The sequence below is a fragment of the Crocuta crocuta genome, unplaced genomic scaffold (genome assembly GCF_008692635.1).
Source record: "Crocuta crocuta isolate KB4526 unplaced genomic scaffold, BGI_CrCroc_1.0 scaffold64, whole genome shotgun sequence".
Taxonomy (NCBI): Eukaryota; Metazoa; Chordata; class Mammalia; order Carnivora; family Hyaenidae; genus Crocuta; species Crocuta crocuta.
In genome coordinates, this window is record NW_027530640.1 from 15,090,783 (window position 1) to 15,106,489 (window position 15,707).

Genomic DNA, 15,707 nt, shown 5'->3' on the forward strand with positions numbered 1-15,707 from the left:
CCCGGCTTCTTTCAAGATTTCTTCTTTGACTCTGGTTTTCTGCATTTTGAGTAAAATAAGCCTAGATGTAGATGTTTTGGAAGTTACCTTTCTTGGAGTGTTTTGAACTTCTTGGGTCGATGTTTTGGTGTTATTAATTTTGGAAATTTCTTAGCCATTATTCACATATTTTTTCCATTCCTTTCTTTTACTTCAGATGTCCCCATTACTTGTATGTTACACAAGTTGTAATGGTCCCCCACAGTTCTTGAATACTCTGTTACATGTTTTTTTCACTCTTCTGTTTGCATTTGAGTTTGGGACTTTGCCACTTCTGGTTTACTGATGAGCTAAGCACTCCATCTCTAATCTCTATAATATAATACCATTTTTTCTTTCATAGAGTTTCCACTTCCCTGCTTACATTACCCAGGTGTTCTCATGTTATTTATTTTTTCCATTAGAGCCCTTAACATATATTAATCATGGTTATTTTAAATTCTCTGATAAATACAACACCTGTGTCATGGCTGAGCTGGGTCCCATGCTTATTTCTTTAGACTATTTTTTCTTGCCTTTTAGCTTGCATACCATATTTTTTCCCCTGAAAGCTGGATACTGATATATCATAACTGAGGTAATTATGCTTTCAGCATGAGGTCTGATGTGCATCTGGCCAGGAGCTAGGCTGTGTTTCATGCTGGCCATAGGTGTTTATGGAAACTAAAACCTGTTCCCTTGTTTTTCCTCTCCTGTCTTTGGGTTTCCCTAAGAATGCCTCCTCACATGGTTGTGTTCTTTAGTTCTGGCAGGTGTAGTCTAGGGGAGCCTTACTGATGTGGTGGTAAGGTGTTGGGGGAAGCGTGTCTGATCCTTTTTGATTAAGTCTGTTTCATCATAACCTTCAGAACTGTTTCTGAACCACCAGTTCCCCCTCATATTCCTGTCTCCCTTGCAAGAGATGGGCTACAGTGACCGATCTGCCCTTTCCCTCAGGTCAGATAAAGTTGTTTTACAGAGGTTTCCCTCAGAGGACAAAAACTGAGGCGATCTTTTGCTGATCTTCACTGTGAAAGCCTGGTGGGCCTTCTGCAGGTAAACCCCATTAGTTTTTAATTCTCAAATTCTTCCTGTCTCCATCAGTTCATCAAAATTATCCTAAGTATTCCTAGCAGGTACTGGCTCTAGAAGCTTCTGTTTCCAATAAGCTGATCATGGCTGTGCTTCTCTGTATTTGTGTCTCGAGATTTTGACATGCTCGTTTGCCACGTGACCTCAATTATCGAATGGCTCCAAAAAGAGTTACTGATTTTTAGTTCAGCTTCTCACTGTTGAAAATGGGAATGGCAGTGTCCAAATTGTTGACTTGTCAGACATGAATGGAAGCCCACCTTCAGTTTTCACTACTTTCTCCTTACAGAAAAAATTCTTCTATTGTCTTCATTGCTGCTACTTAGTTATTAAGTTGCTTCTTCTTTGAGGATCTTTTTTTTTTTTCCAGTGAGTTGGATTTTATTTGTATATTATGTGGAATTCACTGAGCTGTCTGGATAGGGTAGGAAAGTTTTCAGCCATTTTTTGTTTTGTGTAATTCCTTTCCCTATCCTCACCCCCTTTCATTTTGGATCTCTGGTGATTATGTTTGACCAGAGCTTTTTCACCCGGTATACTGAAAACATAAGGTTACTCATGGGTCGGGATACACCTTTCATTTACCCTCAGTCTGCTTTACTGCAGAAATGCTCTTTTTTTATGTTCCTTAGAGATGGTTTCAGCCCTCCTCCATCAGTCATGCCTTGTTACTTTTTCATGTACATGATATAAACATGTACATATCTATGCATTTAAAAACCCATATTCTGGCTTATTCTCTCTCCAAATGGGTCTAATTTGCTTTTAAAGGCATCCTTTATTTAAGAATTATTACTCATATTTCTAATCCTTGTTTTTACACTTATTAAATATACCCTCTTTGGGTTCCTGCCTGCACTTAGTTTTTCCTGCTTTTAGTCTAGCATTTTGGGTGGGAAGTTAGCGTACCTCTTCTAGTATTCTGTTATGCTAGAAGTCTGACTTTACTTCTATTATGTATTTTATTCCATCTGATTCTATTCCTTAAAAAAAAAAAAAAAAAAGAACCAGTGTAAGGCGCCTGGGTGGCTCAATTGGTTGAGTGTCATGTTCATGGGGTCAGGCTCTGGGCTGATAGTTAGGATTCTCTCTCAAAATAAACAAACATTTCTTAAAAATTAAAAAAAAAGAACCAGTTTACTTTTTCATATCCTTTGCAATGAAGAATCTGGTATGTATACAAGTTAAATCACCAGTGTTTACAAATAGGATTGGTTAGTATTTGGCGCCGATCTGTACCTGGATATTGTGGTCAGAACTTCAACTGTTTATTCGAATAACTTAAAGCTTACTTCCTTAACACATGTGCTGCATTTGAGGTAACCTCAAAAAGCCTCTTGGAAATGAGTAGTGGAAAATTCTCATCTTGACTAGAATGTTAATGGATTTAAATATAAAAGAACTTTGTGTAGAACAAGGTAGTACGAAAGCATTAATAACAGATACAGTCACATGCAGCATCCATCACTTAAAGTTATGTGACAGCTTTGAAAGCAGAGTTACTCATGGAAAGAAGACTTCTTGAAACACTGCAACTTTATTTGTATATGAAAGACGTGTTCAGTCATCAACTTAGTATTTTATAAACACTAAGCTGATATGTAATTTTTATTGGTATTGTACAGTTTTAGGCTATTCCAACTGTTCACTTAACCAGATAGTTGTATTTTTCAAAAGCTCTCTAGGTTTACTAAGTAGTGCCTTCGCAGTCTCACTCCAGTTAATACAGCAGTAACTTTAAACTTTGAAGACTGTTTGATAATAACTCTTGCTGCTGTTTCCCAGATAGGTCACCTCTGTCCAACAGTCTGGCCACACCGGCACATCAAGCTATCCTCTAACGGTAAGGGCGATATACTTTTCTCCCATCATATCTTAGCCACGGTAACAATCCTTGGGTCACTAGTTTTTGACCAAGTTATAATGGAGCACAGATACTAAAATCATTCTAGCTGGCTTTGTTTCTTCAGACTTCCTCCAGGGAAGGAGGTCTGTACACGTTCAAGAGCCACAGAGGCTCCTGAGTAGCTCATATACTTCTCTGTTTCCCCATGGTACCCAGCCATCTTACTAATCTTAGCATCACTGAATGTGCTAAAATCTCAATTATGCGACTAGGAGGAAAAACAGCAGACTCGGTGCTAAGTTTACAAATAAGCCTTTGTTTCTATACTTCTATATTTCATATTTTTGACACACTTAGAAGTGAATTTTAGAAGCAAGTAGGTGTTCTACCAACCTGAAGAGAGAAGCAGTAAGGTTTTCATACAGAGATACTCTTCATAAGATACCTGAAGCCTGTGTAACTCAGAGGAAACATACAGCATATGTTTACATTGCTCATACATGCAGGGTAGAGTCATTCTCTGCCTGTGAAAGACAAATATCAGTGTTTGAGTTAGAAAGAAATAGTGCTTGCTTCCCCCCGCAAAGGTATACTTTTTTGTTTTGCTAAACTACAACTTAAAAAGGAAAAGCTAACTATTTCTATTAATGCTAATTCTCTAGAATTGAGAGCATCTAAAGACACTACACTAGAGAAATTATTCTTCCATCTTGCATGCCACCTCCCAAGTGTTTAGAATTGATTCATGCAGAATTCATGGCAGCATTTGCATTCAGGCCAGTTAGACAAGACAGTTCTAGGTCTTACTCATTCAAACGCAAAAAGTATTTTTTTCCCCACAGCACTGAAAACAGTTATCTGCGATTCTGTTTATAGTTTTCCAGAGGGTCAGAACTAGACTAGAGCTCAACTCTGGGATCTCTGAGGCTTTTTAACTTTTTTTTTAAATACATCTTAATTATTTTGAGAGAGATGATCATCAAGAGTCGGACGCTTAACTGACTGAGCCATCCAGGTGCCCCTGAAGGTTCTTACTTTTTTTTAATGATACTAAGAGCCTGAAACTATGCCTGGTTCATGGGTTTTGTTTTGTTTTTACAATACCTCAAGATTTTTGTTTCTGATAAAAAGTGATCTCGGACTTAGATTCAATAAAGGTTACTACTTTTCTCTACTGAAGATGTAGTTTCTTTCTTTATCGGATAAAATATTTCTGACATGAACTGTATACTATGACAGTGACAACAGTATACTATGACAGTGACAACAGAGGAGCTCACAGGACTCCTCAAATTTAAAATCTGCTCTTCCCAATCTCCTAATAGGAATTAAACACAAAAAATCATTCCAGGAGGCTATTAAAAACTAGTTTTTACAACAGCATGACCTAACAACAACTGTGAGAGACTATCTGACAGCTGCAAAGGCAGATTTGGGGTAGGAGAGAGAATACCTTCAAATTGTGCCTGTCAGACTCCGAACAGGCCAGAACCCAGCAGGCAGAGGGAAGAGCGTGGCAGAGACACCAGAAAGGGGAATGAGGACGCCCTCTACAAAACTGCTCTTCTCGTCTGACATCTGTCCTCTAGCACAACAGAACCCTGAGAAACAGTCTGCAATTCCTACCTCATGTAACAAATGTGTGCGGCACGCAGGTTACCCTGCGACTGCTTACCTCTAAATTTGAGTGCCCCCCAAATAAAACCCCTGAATTTCCTAAAATAGACGGCTAAGTTGGTGTTTCATATAAACCTCACTTCACAGTTTTAATCCCAATAATATGAGTTCAACTGCTTTTCGGGAAGGGACCGTAAATAGTAAATGGTGCCAACATGATGTTTTAAAATAACTGTAGTTGGTTTCTGAAATGTGCAACCAGTACTCAGGGAGTTTTGGGGTCTGTGAGTTAACTCACAAGCTTTCATATATTCATTTGCTAATTGAAAACCTGCTCAAACAACTGAAACGCTCTTCAACTCTGATGCAAGCGTTTGAACGGTCCCCCTTTGGCAAGTGAAGGCGACTTCCTTCTCTGACACAGATTCCTAGGAGTGTGTGTCTGTCCAGGTCTGGTCCAGCCGGGGGAAGGCACATCTGTCCCCTTCCGAGTCACAGCATGTACATTTCCCAGGCGTCCTGCCCTGCTGCTTCTCAGGGTGAAGCCTTGTCCTTCCTCTTCAACCCACCTCTAATTACACTTCCTCCCAGAAGCCATTAGCCACTGTATGTGAAACAGACCTCTCCAGTATAAACTATCGCAATCTGAAATTATTTTATTTGGTAGTTACCTGTAGGGAGGATGTAAGCAAGACAGGCCAGGAAAGCTGGTCTGTCTTATTTCCCTGCTACTCTGTACCAGGCTTACTAGGAATGGGAGGAGTAAGTGGTATCCCCTCTCCTTCATTCTCCACCACGTTATCCTGTTTGAAAGCCTCCACCGGCAGCGGCTTCTCCTAGAATAACATCTAGACTCTGTTTCATGGCCTACGAGACTCTGCTTTGGACTCATACAGTATTTCCAGCCTTTGCCCTCATTTCTTCTGCCTGCAGTGCCCCACCTTTCACATAGCTTGTGCGTCTGTACTATCTGATACTCAGCTCCCTGGACTGGTCTCCTATGGTCCCTAAATCTAAAGTAGCAGGTGCCCCTCTCTCCTCCCCTCAGCCATACCATGGCTCTCTAAAGTAATTTGGGGGATTTATTTCCTTTTCCCCACTGGAATGCTAGCTGGTGCCTCATCTATTATGCTCACTATTACAGCTCAAGCTCCTAAAATAGAGTCTGGCACTTGGTAAGGACTCCTATCACGGAAAGAATACTGTGCTGGAAAATAAGTATCACTGATAAAGACCACCAACTTTAACTCAGGATCCTGCTCAGCCAGGATTTCTAGATTAGTTTTCTATGGACCCAGTTAGCCTGACAGCGGATACATGAAGTCTCTACTTCAGCTGGTTCATACTTATCCTGCCAGAGAATGATCTGGAAGCGGTACAAAGATGCATGCAGAATTTAAAATGACCCCAGTATTTGCAGCTTCTGTTACAATGCCTGAGAAGGTCTTCAAAAATACCTGGAGCTGGTACCATACAGTCTCCTCCAAAACACTTAAAATAACGTGAGCTTAGCACACTGTAAGGCAGGCTCTCCCACCGAGCACTGCTCAAACAGATGCTTTTCTCGAGCTTCTACCTGTTGTTTCTGTGCCTGGCATGTCCAAAGGCAAAACAGTATGTCTGCAGGCCGCCCTCCTCCACCCTCTCCCGGTTCATCGACCCATGTCCATTTCCATTGCCCTTGCCCTCCTGGACTTCTTTAAAGTTGTCACTCCTAATTCTAATATGGCATCCAGTTCTTAACATGAACTACTCAGGATGGACTGACTCATAGAGGGTACAATGGGATTACTCTAATAATGGGGTTTAAGGTTTACATCGATTCGTTTGACCCCTGGTCAAAAGCACCCAGAGCTCACAATGAAAGAAATCTTCATTTCTTACCCTCCTCTGACCATAGGTACGTGTGTGACAACTCCCTGTTTTCAGTCTCATAAAAGAGATAAGCCTTAGGCACAAAAACTGTACTACAAGGTGGACAGTGATGAGAGCTAGGGGTATACAGCATGGAGGTCTTACAAGGTGCTAAGAACATCATGAGTTGAGCGTGTGCCTGAGGAGTAGGTTGTCTGAGTGAGTGTGGCGCGTCTGTGAAAGAGAACAGTGAGGGAGAAGCAGCCAGGTTCTGGAAAGCCAGAGCCACACTGAACATGTGTGCTGTGGCCAGGGAGGAGGTAGCGAGGGTATGTGTGTGTTGGGGAGGTATGTGATGTGGTCAAACTGTGTTGTAGGAAGAAGAAAATCATGAATACGTTGGAGGGCACATCAGAGGCAGAAAACTTGTCAGGAAACAACTGCAGTAAGGTCAGGGGAATGGACACCTGAAATATTTCACAGACAGAAGCAGAGCCTAGAAGACATAGAGTAGGCCTTGCCCTGCAAAGAGAGTCCTCTGGCCTCTGAGTCTGTGCCTCCCACTCCCTTGGCCAAGATGTCCTCATGTGCAGTCCCCCTATTGAAAGTGAGATCAACCAACCCCAGAGATGCTCGCTGTGTTAAAAAGTACCCTTACGAACGTCCTGCCTCGTGTACATTTGGCCTGCCATTAGGCATTGATAAACCACTCTCTTTCAAGTTTTCCCTGTTCCAAGAAACCTGATAGAATTGATTCAGCTCTCAATGACAACAGCAATAGCAATCCATCAGGAAATCTCACATTGCAATCTCACAATAGCAATCCATCAGGAAAACATCACCTGGATAAGAACATGAGCAAAGGAAGACTCCCAGATAACTTACTCGTTAATCACCAGATCAGGAGCAAAACACAGCATGTTTGCACTTGATTGTCTGTATGATCTCCACCCTAAGGCAAACGCCATGAGGAACATCCATGAATATTGCAGTAGGGTCATTTGGTCATCTAGGTGTAAGTTCCTGAATCCTGAATGAAAAGAAATAAAGGCATGAGGAAACACTAGGTGTTGAAGAGAAGATCATCTCTTTGGGAACTAGATCCCCTAAGAGATAGAGGAAATGAAGTAGCACCAAGGGGGCACAGGTCTCCTCTGTCACCTGACATGTCAAGACCAAAGCCTCTGGTGCTTTTTTAACAGCATCCGGTACAGTAAAACCTATTGTCACTTTTTCCCCATTTAAGCAAATATGAACTGAATAGTAAAACAGAAAGCCCACAGTCCTGACTTGGTACATTACACAGTCAATGAATTTAATTTTAAAAATTTCCCGAGAGTCACACCTCTTTCCCTCTTGACAGAGTAGAGATGATGGAGGTTAGGTGGCTTCACTCTTGCTCTGCCTCTTTTCTGTTTGTGTGAACATAAGCTTGTCGATTCTCCTGTAGCTGAAAAGTCTGGGCTGACACTAATGTTGACCTCTCATGTTCCCTCCACATCGAGTTCCCATAGGGGGACTTTTAGCTCATAGTATCTTAAAAATAAGACTAAGTAAGATTTACATTCAATATGTATCATTTTACCTAGTTAAGAATTAAAATCATTCTACTTTTGTCCATTTTGACAAAGGCTCATCGATTTTTACCGATTTTACAAAAAACCTGATTTTTAAAAGTGATACACTGAAGGAAAACCAACTGAATTCTTACAAGTACACATTTTCCCCCCTAGACTTGGGTGTGAAAGGAATTTCTAAGTCCTGTGCCTCTAATTCTGGCATTACATCGTCCTACCTGAAATTGCTCTGAGCAACAATGTGAAAAGCAGGGAGCAGTGTGCAAGTTTTATTATAAACTCTCCACTCCCAAGTTTTCCAGCCTCTCCCCTTGTTAGTCCCCAGAAATGAGGAAGAGAAAATAGGACACGCACTTTATACCTTAGCTGCGTCCTCTCCTGCGTCTTACCTGGTATCGCCTTGGCCCACTTCACTGCTGCAATCACTTGCCGCCCACCTAACATGTTGAGTGTGGTCATGATCCGCCAAGTCGAATCTGGGACAGAGCTGTCATACCCTGCATATAACACCTCGGGTTCGATGACCTCCAGCAGGGACACCAGGGTAGGGGTGAGCTGTGGTAATGTTGCAGGAACTACTGTTTTGTTAGCAGGGTTTTCGGAAGTTTCTTGGGACACTCCTGGGGTGGCCTGCTGAATTCCTTTTATCTTTTTCTTTGTTTTTCGAGCTGTGGGTGTTCAAAAAAAGAATACACAGAAATGAATATAACTGGGAAGGTCTGGGTGGCAGAGTTTATTCAAGAAGTATTTTAATTTCTGAAACTATTCAGCAATTATCAAGTGAAACAGAAGAGGAGAAAGCCAAGAGTCAAGAGGAACCCATTTGTATATGAGGCCACGTAATACTGGATGCAAAATTAACGGTCTTTCAACATTATGTGAAAACAATCCAAACAAATCACTTCTAGAGATTCTTACATGAACTAATTTCTCTCTCACTTTTACTCCAAATTGGAAATTCTCATTGATTCAAGAAGGCAATATTTTTACTAGCAGTTGAAAAAAAGAATACAAGTTCATAATAGCAGACTAGAAACTGTGGCTTAGGGTTCATCTAAATGATGGTATATAATGAAGAGAGGGATACTATAACCTAGCATAAATTCCCCTTCTTCTCAAGATGGTATTAAGATGACACTGCAGATCAGAGGCTAGAACCACTATTAATTCCCACAGCAGAAAAGTCCAGTTTTCACATTTATATGATGCATACTGCTTGGGTCTAAAAACATTTGGGGAGATGAAGAAAAAAACTTTACATTTTTTTACATAAATTATGTGGGGAATTTTCCTTCTGCAAGAGATTTATATTGGTGACCCGATAAACCTAAAGCCACTATTTCCATATTATATACAGCATATATACAAAGTAAAGCTATCTTTCCATCTTTGACTTAGTCTGGAATAGTGCCATCAATTACAACATGGATTCCATAGTTTATTTACTAAACGTATTCATACTCTTAAAGTTCCATGTTTTATGAAGCTACATGTTTTAGTAACAAATAAGAATGTTTCCTTTCTGCTCTACCTGCTGCTGAAGGGAACACAGAATATTCTTAAAAAGAAAGTTCCAGAGATCCAAGGAAGGGCAATAAATATAATTTATATGAAAGAAGAAATGTATCTGCCTCACTTATCAGGGATACAAACCACTTTGCTCAGAGAAAAGTAAATCCAAATCACTTCAGGAAATACTTATTAGATTCTTTGCCCTTAAAATGATAAGAATGGTCCCATTACTGTGCACTGTGTAGTGAGAAACTTAAGAATTTTTATGTCACATTTCAAAACACAGAAAAAAGATTGGGACAGACCCATTCTCATTTTACCATGCTCTACTGGAAACACACTACAGTGTAGCAATAAAGAGCATAAACCTGAAACAATCATGTTTGAGTTTAAACCCTGTCTCTGCAACGCAGTAGTTGGGATCTCCCAGTTATTCCCTGGGCCTTAGCTTCCCTCTTCTCTAAAATGAGGGTAATACTGGTACCTCTCTCTAGGGTGGTTGAGAATTAACTCAGTTAAAATATGTAAAATGCTTAGAACAGGTGGTGGCACGCATTAAGTGCTAGAGAAGAACTATCATTACCTCAACTGGTGGCAGAATCTGGTTGAATGTAGACAGTACAAATACAGAGGACTGGTACACTTTTAAAAAGAGCAAGTGCTACTGTACACAAGGAAACACTTTAAACAACCAAAGGTGTCTCAAGGAAACCCATATTTCAAAATCACGACAAGCACTTTGTTGAGAAGGGAATAAAAGAGAACATCCATCTCCCAAATCAACACACTGAAATAACACAGTGCAGGGGCACCTGGGTGGCTCAGTCAGTTAAGCATTGGACTTCAGCTTGGGTCATGATCTCACAGTTTGTGGGTTCAAGCCCCACATCGGGCTCTGTGCTGATAGCCAGCTCAGAGCCTGGAGCCTGTCTTCAGATTCTGTGTCTCCGTCTCTTTCTGTCCCTCTCCTGCTCATGCTGGCTCTTTCTCTCTCAAAAATAAAAAACAAAAAAACAAAACTTGAAACAATATGGTGCAGACCTCAATGAACCATGGCTTGGAACCTATGCTCCACAGTAGGACAGAAGACAGGATAGTGATAGTGGTGGATTTTTAAAAATCTTCTGTGCCCAATTGATAGTTTCTTACTATTTAACTATTGTCCTAAATGAGAGAACTAATGCTTTTGAATAAAGCTCAAAATGCTGATGAGAGCAAGAATGTACAGTAATATGTTTTCATATAACTTGAGTAAGAAGTTGTTAACTGATTCAGTAAAGCAACCACTATTTTTCTACTCTATATAAAGGTCTTGGCTCCTTGGAGTATACAGATTATGAGTCAATTTCTGATCTCTACAGAAGTGTTCAGGAATGTGTGATAGCTGAAAACTTAGCTTAAGCTTTAAGTTTGGGAATTTGTGGGTGGCTCACTTGGTGGTGCATCTGGACTCTCGATTTCAGCTCAGGTCATGAGATCAAACCCCATGCTGAGTGTAGAGCCTGCTTATGATTCTGTCTCTGTCTCTCTTTCAAAAAAAAAAAGGTATGAAATCTGATAATGTCACAAGCCTCCTTGCCTGTAAGTTCCACTTGACTCTTCATACCAAAAATAAAACTAGGGGTGCCTGGGTGGGTCAGTCAGTTAAGCATCTGACTCTTGGTTTCAGCTCAGGTCATGATCTCAGTGTTCGTGGGATCGAGTCTTGTGTGGGGCTCTGCATAGGCTCTGCAGAGCCTGCTTGGGATTCTCTGTCCCTCTCTGTCTGCCCCTTTCCCTGTTCCCACTCTATCTCAAAAAGGATAAACTTAAAAAAAACCCAACAACTATAATCTGGGATGATTACAGTATACCTTAAAATGAAATAAGAAAACATTAAGGATTACCCTTAAAAAACTTAACTGTACTCAACTGCCAGGCACTGTTAAGGACTGAAGAAGGCTTCCTTAGAGTAAATCTTGAGAATTATTTGGTATGGGGGCCACAGTACCAAAATATACTGCTTCTCATATTAAGTTACATTTCTGGAGAGAATCAGGCTGTGAGAAGAGCTGACATACTCTGCAAAGTTACTCTGGGGGCTCTCCTGACAGAGAATGTTTCTAAAGATTATAGTAAAAAAAAAAAAAAAACAGTAAGAAAATAAAAAGTATGAACATGGCTGGTTCATCTATCTTCTTTTATAATTTTTTCTAACATTTATTCATTTTTCAGAGAAAGAGCACAAGCAGGGCAGGAGAAAAGAGAGACAGAGACACAGAATCTGAAACAGGCTCCAGGTTCTGAGCTGTCAGCACAAGGCGCAATGCAGGGCTCGAACTCACAGATGTGAGATCATGACATGAGCTGAAGCTGGATGCTTAGACAACTAAGCCATCCAGCTGCTCCTCATCTATCTTATTCTTAAATAGGGCTGATCCTTGAAAAACATGGGGGTTGTGCAGTCAAAAAATCTGTGTGTAACTTTTGACCCTTGAAAAACTTTGAACAGAAGCCTTACCAAGAATATAACAGTTGAGTTAGTTACACATATTTAGTATGTTCTCTGTGTGGTAGACTGTATTCTTACAATAAAGGAAGCTTAAAGGAAAGATTTCATTAGGAAAATTCTAAGAAAGAAAATGCAGTAAAACCTTGGATTGCAAGTAACTTGTTCTGCGAGTGTTCTGCAGGATGAGCAAACATTTCTAATAAATTTTAACTTGATAAACAAGCGACATCTTGTACTACGAGTACGAGATGCTGAACGCCACATGATCACAACCGAGTCAATAGTTCGTTCTCTCTCTCTCTCTCTCTCTCTCTCTCTGTAGGAATTTGGGTGATTGTCTCCCATGCTCGGATGCTGGGTCTGAGGCTGTGGTGTCTGGCAGATATTAGTGATTTTTCAGAATGTTGGAAGGTGCCCACAACTGGCACAAGTATATATATATTTTTATCACTTTAAAGCATCTATCTGTGGACAGTCCTTTGCTTTTCCATACAAGCATAAGCTTAGGAATGTTTTGCTTCATTCCAGGTCAGGCCGCCTGCAGATATAGACCCTTTCCTCTGCTGCCTTATTGTCAGTTACATTACATACGGTATGTGACAGGAGTTTGATACTGGACTGTAGTCAACATCCGTGCAAGTGTATACAATGGCCCCCATGCAGAAAAAGATTCCATTGAGCCAATAGAGAGCAGTGATTCTATAAGTGATAGTCAAAGTCATCCTATACAATACCTCTCCTCTCTCTTGTCTCCCTCACACCAGCCATGAAAGTTTTTAAAGGTAAGTGCAGGTTAATTTATTCTTCCTTATATTTTGTATTTTATTATTTTGTGTTATATTACACTACTGTCATCATTTTTATATAAATATATTTGGGTTGTGAAACAAGTCATCTGAGTTTCCATTAGTTTATTTTTAAATTTAAATCCAAGTTAGTTAATATATAGTGTAATAATGATTCCAGGAATAGAATTTAGTGACTCATCATTTAAATAATACCCTGTGCTTATCCCAACAAGTGTCCTCCTTAATGCCCATCACACCTTTTGCCCACCCCCCACCCGACAGCCCTCTAGCAACTATGTTTGTTTTCTGTATTGAGGAGTCTCTTATGATTTGACCTCATTTTTATTTTATTTTTGCTTCCCTATGTTCATCTGTTTTGTATCTTAAATTCCTCATATGAGTGAAACGATATGATTTGTATCTTTCTCTGAATGGCTTATTTTGCTTAGCATAATACACTTTAGTTCCATCCACGTTGTTGCAAATGGCAAGAATTCATTCTTCCTGATTGCTGAGCAATATTCCATTAAATGTAAATACACACACACACACACACACACACACACATCACATCTTCTTTATCCAATGATCAGTCAATGGACATTTGGGCTCTTTCCATACTTCAGCTCCTGTCGACAGTGCTGCTATAAACATTGGGGTGCATGTGCCCCTATGAATCAGAATTTTTGTATCCTCTGGATAAACACCTAGTAGTGAAACTGCTGGATTGTAGGGTAGTTCTAGTTTTAATTTTTTGAGGAACCTCCACACTGCTTCCTAGAGTGGCTGCATCAGTTTGCATGCCCACCAACAGTGCAAAAGGGTTCCTCTTTCTCCACATCCTCACCAGCATCTGTAGCTTCTTGAGATATTAATATTAGCCATTCTAACTGGTGTGAGGTGATATCTCAGTGTGGTTTTGATTTGTATTTCCCTGATGATGAGTGATGTGGAGCATCTTTTCATGTGTCTGTTAGCCATCTGGATGTCCTCTTCAGAAATGTGTCTATTGATGTCTTTTGCCCATTTCTTCACTGGATTATTTGTCTTTTGGGTGTTGGGTTTGATAAGTTCTTTCTAGATTTTGTATACTAACCCTTTATCTGATAGGTCATTTGCAAATATCTTCTCACATTCCATCAACTGCCTTTTGGTTTTGCTAATTGTTTCTGTCACCATGGAGAAGCTCTTTATCCTGATGAGGGGCCAATAATTCATTTTTGCTTTTGTTTCCCTTGCCTCCAGAGAAATACTGAATAAGAAGTTGCTGTAGCCAACGTTAAAGAGGCTGTTGCTTGTTTTCTCTTCTAGGATTTTGATGGCTTCCAGTCTTATAGTTAGGTCTTGCATCCATTTTATTTTTGTGTATGGTGTAAGAAAAGAGTCCAGGTTCATTCTTCTGCATGTTGCTGTCCAATTTTCCCAACACCATTTGCTGAAGACACTTTTTTTCCACTGGGTATTCTTTCCTGCTTTGTCAAAGATTAGTTGGCCATATCTTTGTGAGTCTCTTTCTGGGTTCTTTATTTCTGTTCCACTGATCTGTGTGTCTGTTTCTGTACCAGTACCATACTGTCTTGATGATTACCACTTTGTAACATAGCTTGAAGTCCGGAATTGTGATGCCTCCAGGAGTTTCCATTATTTCTTGGGGGAAATTCACTTTGATATACAAGTGCTGTGGATCACAAGCAGGTTTCCAGAATGAATTATGCTTGCAAACCAAGGTTTTACTGTACATTATAATAGTGTACTGTAAAAAATCCATTTTAAGTGGACCCACACAGTTCAAACCTGCATTTGTTCAAGGGTCAATTCTATTATGTTCGGTCAAACATTTCAGGCACAGACAAATACCTACTGCAAATAAAGGTTTTATATATACAGGAATAATTAAACATTAAAAAAAATCTAACTTTGTAGAGTTTTGTTTTTATTCACTTAGTTTGAGAGAGAGAGAGAGAGGGAGGGAGAGAGAGAGAGGTCAGGGAAGGGCAGAGAGAGAATCCCAAGCAGGCTCCATGCTGTTAGCATAGAGCTTGACATGGGGCTTGATTTCACGAACTGTAAGATCATGACCTGAGTTGATATCAAGAGTCGGATGCTTAACCTACTGAGCCACCCAGACACCCCCATAAACCTAGATTTTTAAAGAGCCTTTCAGCTTTTCTACAATTAGAATTACGTTGTGAACTGCATGATACACGCTACCTATTATCTAATAGACTGTTAAGTGACAGGGCAGAACTATATACTGTAGACGCAGGTTAATAATCTTGGACCTACCCTAAAGTGTTTTTAATACTTAAGAGTCCAAAATAACCTCTTTGACTAGAAGAAAGTATGCAAAGACTAGCTCTTAAGAAATCCTAATTTTCCCACAATTCTGAGATCTTATATTGGCATCTCAAAAAAGCATATAATGTGTTGTTTTTTAAACAGTATTTTGAGAAACTGCATACAGTCTAAACTGTAAGCTTAAATTTAAAGATCTGATTGCAAGTGGCAGTGATGGTATTTTGATAACATTTAGAAAATCAGAGGCCTCTAGCTGTCTTGGTTGTCTTCTAGTGAGGGAGGCCACTGTGATTGTTATTAAGTTGTAAAAAGGAGGAAAAATGGGACACAATGACTAGCCTCGTCCATCAGAATCCTTATAGTTGCTAGGTATTCTAAAAAAACATTGCCTTCTATTCTAGATAGGGGAGGAATTACACAGAAGAGCATTATACACTTAAGCTCCAAAGTCCTAAGTTAAGCGTGATATGTATTTGGAAAAGTACCTCAAAATGTTATGGGGTACACAACCATTCTTTGTTACTGATATCATCAAATTTTACTTGGCTTTGTCCTTTGAGCAAACATTTAAGAAATTTTTTAAATTAAAAAAATGTTTTATTTATTTTTGAGAG

The 15,707-nt window shown here is 39.9% G+C and overlaps 1 protein-coding gene across 2 annotated transcripts in view; it reads right to left on the minus strand.

Moving 5' to 3' along the window:
* Nucleotides 1–15,707, minus strand: part of NR3C1 (nuclear receptor subfamily 3 group C member 1) — a 124,754-nt gene that overhangs the window by 10,545 nt on the left and 98,502 nt on the right. For both annotated transcript variants that reach the window (XM_077768855.1, XM_077768856.1), the window contains exons 5-7: nucleotides 8,394–8,672; nucleotides 7,313–7,457; nucleotides 3,350–3,480 (exon numbers count right to left, since the gene is read on the minus strand). In XM_077768855.1, the coding sequence (XP_077624981.1) occupies nucleotides 3,350–3,480; nucleotides 7,313–7,457; nucleotides 8,394–8,672 (555 nt within the window). The remainder of the gene's footprint in view (nucleotides 1–3,349; nucleotides 3,481–7,312; nucleotides 7,458–8,393; nucleotides 8,673–15,707) is intronic.